A 7,945-nucleotide genomic window follows, 5' to 3' on the forward strand; every position below is an offset into this window, starting at 1 on the left:
CTCATCCAATGAGCAGCCTTGTGCTGAAGTTCCTGTTATCGTAAGTTTGCTCGTAGCTACGATGTGTTTCTGTCAACACTATACTCTCGTAACATTAACATTAGTCGTAAGTGTTATCTTAGCATTAACATTAGCATTAACTTTACGATGTTTCTGACAACGGGCCCCTGCCTTTTACTGTTATGCTTTTCACAATCTAAAAAACAGTTCATATTTATTTCTAACAAGGAAGACCATCACTTGGGTATGGTGGGGTGAAAATGATGGTTGATGTGGTGGGTGGGAGTGGTGCTAAGTGAGTGGAATGGAAATCAGCACCACTCCCACCCACCCCATCAACCATCATTCTCACCCCACCATGTTCCACGTTCCACCTTCCATTCCACTCACTCAGCACCACTCCCACCCACCCCATCAACCATCATTCTCACCCCACCATACCCCACCTTCCATCGTGAGTGGAATGGAAGGTGGAACGTGGAACATGGTGGGGTGAGAATGATGGTTGATGGGGTGGGTGGGAGTGGTGCTGAGTGAGTGGAATGGAAGGTGGAACGTGGAACATGGTGGGGTGAGAATGATGGTTGATGTGGTGGGGTGGGAGTGGGTGGAATAGCATGGGAGTGGGGGTAACGAGGTAGGAGTAAGACGGAATACGGTGGGGCACGAGTCAGATGGGATGTGGTGAAGTAATATGAGGTGGAATGGAGTGGCAATGCAGTAGTAGTGGTGATGGTGGCAGAGGTAACAGTGATAGTGGTGGTGATGGCAGCGACGGCGGCGGTGATGGTGGTGATAGTGGAGGTGACGGCGGCGGGGGTGATGGTGATGATGGTGGCGGCAACGGGGGTGACTGTGGCGGTGGTGGTGGTGATAGCAGCAACGTCGGCGGGGAATGCGGCGGCAGCGTCGCAACGCTGTGCATTCCAATCGCATTGTACTCACCACAGCCACTTCATCCTCCATGCGCAGATGCTCGGCTATGAAGTCAACAGCCGTTGCCGTCCTGTGAGCCTCGGCCGTCAGCGGAATCGGCTCCTCGTACTCCACCTCCTGTCCGTCCTCCTCCGCTCGCATCTCACTGCTCGACTGCCTTCCCCCCAGCTTACAGTTGGGATGATGCATCTCGGAGAGTTCCATCACGTCGGCTTTGCTAATGTACGAGTACTTGACGTCGTCGCGAGTGTTCACCGTGTTGCCGTAGTGCGTCGCCGACTCGGCGCCGACGCCGCCGACGACGTGCTCCACATCCGGGTGACGATGCTGCTGGTGTCCCGGATGCTGGTGGCCAGTTCTCAGCTTCTTCGGAGGCCGACGTATGAGCAGCACCTTCGGGAAAAAGTCGATGAAGATGCAGCGCAGGAGACGCGGCATGCGGTGCGTCGTCGGGCCGCGAAAGTTCCAGTTGATGATGATGACGGTGGCGAGGATGGTGACGATGTTCATTATAAAGGTGAAGAGGAGGTATTTCGACACGAGCGGTATCGTCAGCGACGTCGGCGGCAGGATCTTCGACACGAGCAGCAGGAACACGACGAGCGCCAGCAGCAACGATATCGCCAACGTCATCTTCTCGCCGCAGTCCGAAGGCAGATAGAACACGAGTATGCTGAGAAACGACAGCAGCACGCACGGTATGACGAGGTTCACGGTATAAAACAGCGTCTTTCGCCGCAGCTTGATGAGAAACTCGATCGTGCTGTTGTCCTCCGACAGATCACCTGGCACCTCGAGCACGTCCCACGTGCCACTGATGACGTAGTCGTTCAGATCGACCGACGACGTGCCCTCGTAGAATTTGAGCCGGACCTGTTCGGCGTTGAACGTCCACGAGCCGAATTTCATGTTACACTCTTGCTTATCAAAAGGGAAGTAGGTAACGTCGATCGTGCATGAGCTTTGGTAGATGGCTGGCGGCACCCAGAGGACCTGTCCCGTGTGGAACAGCACGACGTTCACCTTGTAACTGACCTCGTAGTTTCCGTCGGCACTGAAACAGACAGCAAGCAAGCACGATGTTAGAATGACGCTCGTGTAACACACTGCTAATCATGTCCGTGTGTCATATTGTCATTTGCGAGAGAGAGAGAATGAAAGAGAGAGAGAGAGAGAGAGAGAGAGAGAGAGAGAGAGAGAGAGGAAAGAGGGAGAGAGAGAGAGAGAGGAAAGAGGGCGGGGGTATAAGAAAGAACGAGAGCGCTAATACGGGCGTGTTTATTTTCCCCGTCTGTCTGCGCCACACACATACACATGCACACACACGCTCGCGCGCACACACACACACACACAATCTCTCTCTCTCTCTCTCTCTCTCTCTCTCTCTCTCTCTCTCTCTCTCTCTCTCTCTCTCTCGCTCGCTCTCTCTCTCTCTTTTTCTCTTTCTCTTTCTCTCTCGCTCTCTCTTTCTCTTTCTCTCTCAGTGACTCTCTCTATTTCCCTCTCTCTCCTCTCTATGTCTCCATATATATATATATATATTCTGCACTTCTTCCCCGTCAATCCACTTTTTTCTTCCTCTCTCGCTCACCCTAACCCCCACACAGAGTATTTTCTGTCAAGGTGATCCCACCCGCGTTGTCACGTTGCACCACGGTCTGAATGCTGATCCTATTCACACACGACACTCACTGTTTTTGCTGCTATTTCATATTTTGCTGACTCATACCCTCTGCCCTTCTCCCGCGGGATTTCCAACATTTAGTCGCCCCCTCGCCTAGTTAACGTTGAAAGTCCGATATTAGTCTGTGTAACTGCATGGACAAAATCCCTGATCATTCTTCGTGCACTCGCGCACTTACATTCCGATATAAAATATGGGGCTGTTATTTTTAAATCCGTGGTTTACTCTATTAAATCTACGTTTACATTTAAAGGATTTAAAAAAAAAGGTCATACGTATAGCATGTGTTTTGCACACATGTATGCAGACACAACTACACATAGACACACACATACACGCACATTCGCGCGCGCACACGCACACACACACACACACACACACACACACTCACACTCACACACACACACTCACACTCACACGCACACGCACGCACGCACGTAATCACTAAGCACACACAGCAGCAGTCAGACTATGATACAGTTAAGCTAGCCTATCGATGCAGGAGCTTACCGCTAATACAGTCATTAAGCCCCTCACCTATGTCCGGGCTTCCGCAGCCGCCGGCTAAGTCAGCTTTCGCGACCTTGACATACGTCGTCAGCAGCAGAAGCATTCAACATCATTGACTCAACATCAGAATAAGTAAAAGTAATGATTTATATGTAGCTCTCTCGTGAAACAGCAAGAGCGCAAACTCCACGCGCGCATTGCACGTTTGAGCTTCGATTCAACATCGGGAAAAATTAACACGCGCGTCGGGAACGCAAAAAACATTGCTCGCGTCATTTCTCCTTCCTGCTCCTTCTTTTCAGGCGTAAGCAAAATTAACGCGCGCGTAAGCAAGTGCGAGATCTCTCCTCCCCATACTGTTTCTTTTCAGGAGTGTTCTGGACATTGTCCGCGCTATTTCTCCCCTCCCCTGCTCCAATTTAGCAGCAAGCCAAATTAACGCGCGCGTCGAAAACGCAAGAAGCATTGCTCGTACCATTCGTCCGCTCCTTGCTTCCCTTTCGTTCGGATTCCGGCAGGCGGTGGTGTCGTGGGACGCCTGGCTGTGACGGTAACGCGTGTATGCTGCACCGGAGTACGAATTAACACGCATCGTCTGCTATACGATGCTTGTTTGTTAGCGCTACGGCAATTAAGATCCTTCTCGCGCACCTGAAACAAATACGCAAGGGGAAACGCGCGAGGAGGAGAGAGAGAGAGAGAGAGCGGCAGCGCGTCAGACAGTGTTTCCGATGATAGCACATGATTGCGTAACTCGTTGAGAGTTTTTTTTTGAAAATCCGGCGTTTCGTGTTACTTACTGCGCCATCGGCTAGGGTGCGCGCGTTTTATTTCCTTAACTCGCTCTCTTTCTCTCCTTCTCTCTCTCTCTCTCTTTCTCCCCCCCTCTCTCTCTCTCTCTCTCTCCCTATCCCTCTCTATCTGTCTCTCTCGTTCGCTTCCTCTCTCTATCTCCCGCTCTCTCTTCCCACTCTCTGTCTGTCTCTCTGTCTGTCTGTCTATTGCGATCTCGCGTTCTGTTTCTCTTTATCTGTCTTACGCGCGTTCTCTCTTCTCTCTCTTTGTCTAACCCAATCATCATCATCGTCATCATCATCATCATCATCATCATCATTATCAGCAGCAGAGAAAAATTCCATGCTCGATGTTCTCACCTCGCGCCGCGGCTAACATCAAACCCCCCTCCCCCACCACCACCAGACACACTCACACACACACACACACACAATAGATAGATAGATAGATAGATAGCTAGATAGATAGATAGGTAGATATAGATCGAGCGAGAGTAGAAAGAGAGAGAGAGAGGGGGAAAGAGAGAGAAAGAGAGAGAGAGCGAGAGAGAGAGAGAGAGAGAGAGAGAGAGAGAGAGAGAGAGAGAGAGAGAGAGAGAAAGAGCGAGAGATAAGAAGCGACAGCGAGAAAAAAGTCGGAGAGAGCGACAGCCAGAAAGAGAAAGAGAGAGGGAGAGAGACAGACAAACAGAGAGATAGAGGGAGAGAGAGAGCGAGAGAGAGAGAGAGAGAGAGAGAGAGAGAGACAGGCTGCCGCACACAAAGGGGAAGGAGACACCCAGACTCGCAGCAATCGACCACTTCGTAAAATAAACAGAAAAAAACGTGAAATTTGCTGTTTGATCTGCCTGCTACATGCTACACATCTGCACTATTATTTAATAAGCAATTCTATCGAACGGTCCGGGCACCGGCGGCGGAAGGCCCGAACGCAATTTATCGCCGACTACAAAACTCAGCTTTTGCAAGTATTGAGGGATGCGGTGTCGATGTTAAGTCGACTTTCTTCCAATCGCATGTTCACCCGCGTTCAAGCGCATTACGTGCGAAACGGATGCGCGCGTCTCTCACCGAACGCTGTTTGTATAAATATCGGATTCTCTCTATTTCACATTGTCGGTTTCACTCGCTCCTAGTGCGCGAAGCTTTATCAGTGTAGAGTCGCTGCAATTTCCACCACTTCTCCTCGTCGATTTCTCAGAGAAGATGGAAAGCAAATTAAAAGCGACCGGGCACTTGCTAAAATCATCGAATGCCGGCGCGGTTAGATTGTATATAGAGTCGCGAGCAAGGTTTGCCAAAGCGAACAGCGGCTACGGAGGGTACAGTTTTGCATTTATCATTTCAGGGGGCCAGTTAGAAAACACACTCTGACAACGCGCTATCGTGTAGTCCTTATAGTTGTACGATGTGATTATAGGCTAGGTAACAACGGCATCAGTGCTTTTAAAAGAAGCGACTCTCTCTCTCTCTCTCTCTCTAATGGGACGTCTTGTCGTTTCTCCGTCTCTATAGTGAAATCTCTTCTTTAATCAGACTCTATTGATCGCATGTAAAACAGATCGGGAAAATCGTAGTTCTTATTCTCGGGACCTCATCAGAGCGCATACACCGTAAGCCGCGACCTCTCAACTCTGTATAGGCGGCAAAATGCTCACGGCGTAATCGTTTGCATTTCTCTACATCTTTCTCCTTTTTCACCTTTTACTGACACTGCCCTCCCTCTCTTCCCAACTGTTGCCTCATTCTCGCATTTCGTTTACTTGCTGCGATTGTTACGGCTTTTTTTATGTTCTAGACGTTATTTCGCTATTCATACATCCGTATTTCTCGGTTTCTGATGTGGCTTTAGTACGTATCGCATCTCCATCGCGCGATATATATGTTGATATCATTTTAAATGTCATCTCCGTCTCTTTCTATCTCTGTTTCTCTCTCGCGCGCGCTCTCTCTCTAACTCCCCTTCTCTGTCTCTCTGTCTCTCTCTCTCTCTCTCTCTCTCTCTCTCTCTCTCTCTCTCTCTCTCTCTCTCTCTCGTTCTCACTCGCTTTCTCTCACTCAGATATTGCCGTTAAAATTCACCGCAACAGCGTCAAGTTTTTTTCTTCCTGAGTGGCTTTAGGTGTAAGCAGAGTTTGATTGCTCTACACACACCTCGATAGATTGGAAGGCCGACCGTGGTAGTACGTACGCGTCAAGCTAATTAAAAAACGCCGCGAATGCATTGAAGGTCTTTCCTAGTAATATGCTGGGTTCAAGTCACTTGCCAAGAACACCTCGTACAAAATTTTTTCTTTTTTGGGAAATATCATATCTCATGAGCCATTTTGTTCATATAATTTAGGGAGACATGATATGTATTATGTCGTGAATCGATAGCAGCTTTCAATTTGTTTCTGCAGAATTGCAATGTCGATTTATAATGGCGCATGGATGTGAAATAATAATAGCGAAACTTTTGACAACGTATAATATTCCACAAATGCATTATCCCAAACTTGACAGCAACCAAATGCAAATCCCAACATCCCAGTATGCCTCTTGGTACTATGAATGACCTGTACACTTTACACTTATTGATAAACTTGATGCGTACAGGCACGTATTGTATGGGCTATATAGTTAGTTCGATTTTCTGTCACGGAATCATCTGTTAGATTTGCTTAACGCAATTCTTGTGGTGGAAAATTCTTTTAACCGCTATAATGTGTAATATGTGGCTATGTTACTGAGTCGGCTAACGTTTTGTCTATGGCTAGTGATTATTGATTGAACTTTGAACGATGCCGAGTTCAAATATCTTCACTAAGCAGTACTGCGTAGAATGTACTAAACCGGGCACAAATGGAATAAAGGCTCACAATATATATATATATATATATATATATATATATATATATATATATATATATATATATATATATATTGTAACTAGCGAGAGATGTCGCTTTGTTCATATTGGCTATTTCAACTGAGGTTGCGAGCTCATAGTGACCGGTCCGCCGTTTCTGTGTTTGAAACGGGATCCGATGACATGCTGGAAATGTTCAAAGCGGAGCTGGCAATTAAGTTTCTTGCGGAATTTTGACATTAAATCTGTAGTTGTTCGACATGAATAAAGTGCATGCTGTATATGCACCGAAACCCTCGGAGTATTATTAATTAAATTCTGTTCGATGCTTATATAGACCTTATGGACGCCTTGTACTTTTTTTGCAGGGCGATGAGGAGCTGTTCGCTTGTTTCTAGGTGGTGATGCGAGTCGGACTGCTTGAGCATTGGCGATTCCTACCGTTCTATGTCTAACTTTGACCAAAATTTACATGTCAAGTGAGTATAGTTATTTAGATGTTAACCGCGGAGTGCGATTGGAATTAGCAAATAGATAAGCCATTGTTCGTCACAATCGAAGCCTCGCTACGTACATGCCGATCGATAGATCCTTCCTATACAGAAATCGAATTATTGCATTCATTTTCTACCAGATTAGGTAACCGGGTGTACCGCGGTCGCAGCGTTTCAACCGTTTTGTGGACATTTAGATGCAATTACGAATTGAATTTAGGACTGGCCGGATGTTCTAGCTCTCTTTCCTTCGGGGGCTAGGCACGCCTGTGACTACAGCGCGACTGGAAGCGCTATCAAAGACGATCCCTACACGATTTCGATCTCTCTTCGTGCGTACACATGCAGCCGATGACGGCGAGTACAGTGCAAATATTTTGTAATTTTTTGTTTCGCGATAGGACGAAGCGTCGACACGCAATGCGACTCCGAGTCGTGAGAGAGTAGTTTGAGGTTTGTTGTTGCTGTTGTTGTTTGTTGTTGTTGTTGTTGTTGTTGTTGTTTTGTTGCTGTTGTTGTTTGTTGTTGTTGTTGTTGCTTTGTTGTTGTTTTTTCGTTAGTTTTTCGTCGCGCTTTGTACGCGTAGCACGTCTGTAGATGAGGAGTAGACGATACATTCGACGGCACGGGGGGCTACACACGTCTAGAAAGACATATATCTATCTATCTAATATAT

The 7,945-nt window shown here is 47.5% G+C and overlaps 1 protein-coding gene and 1 long non-coding RNA gene across 2 annotated transcripts in view; one reads left to right on the forward strand and one right to left on the reverse strand.

The window, feature by feature from the left end:
• Positions 1-7,240, forward strand: part of LOC106820982 — a 14,353-nt gene extending 7,113 nt beyond the window's left edge. Inside the window, exon 3 of the long non-coding RNA XR_001395680.1 lies at positions 7,144-7,240. This is a non-coding gene — a long non-coding RNA (uncharacterized LOC106820982). The remainder of the gene's footprint in view (positions 1-7,143) is intronic.
• The window catches only part of LOC106820981 (acetylcholine receptor subunit beta-like 1), a 94,205-nt gene that overhangs the window by 18,839 nt on the left and 67,421 nt on the right, over positions 1-7,945 (reverse strand). The window contains exon 5 of the mRNA XM_014825601.1: positions 946-1,990. Coding sequence (XP_014681087.1) covers positions 946-1,990 — 1,045 coding nt within the window. The remainder of the gene's footprint in view (positions 1-945; positions 1,991-7,945) is intronic.

Source organism: Priapulus caudatus, unplaced genomic scaffold (genome assembly GCF_000485595.1).
Source record: "Priapulus caudatus unplaced genomic scaffold, Priapulus_caudatus-5.0.1 Scaffold54, whole genome shotgun sequence".
NCBI classification, from domain to species: domain Eukaryota; kingdom Metazoa; phylum Priapulida; class Priapulimorpha; order Priapulimorphida; family Priapulidae; genus Priapulus; species Priapulus caudatus.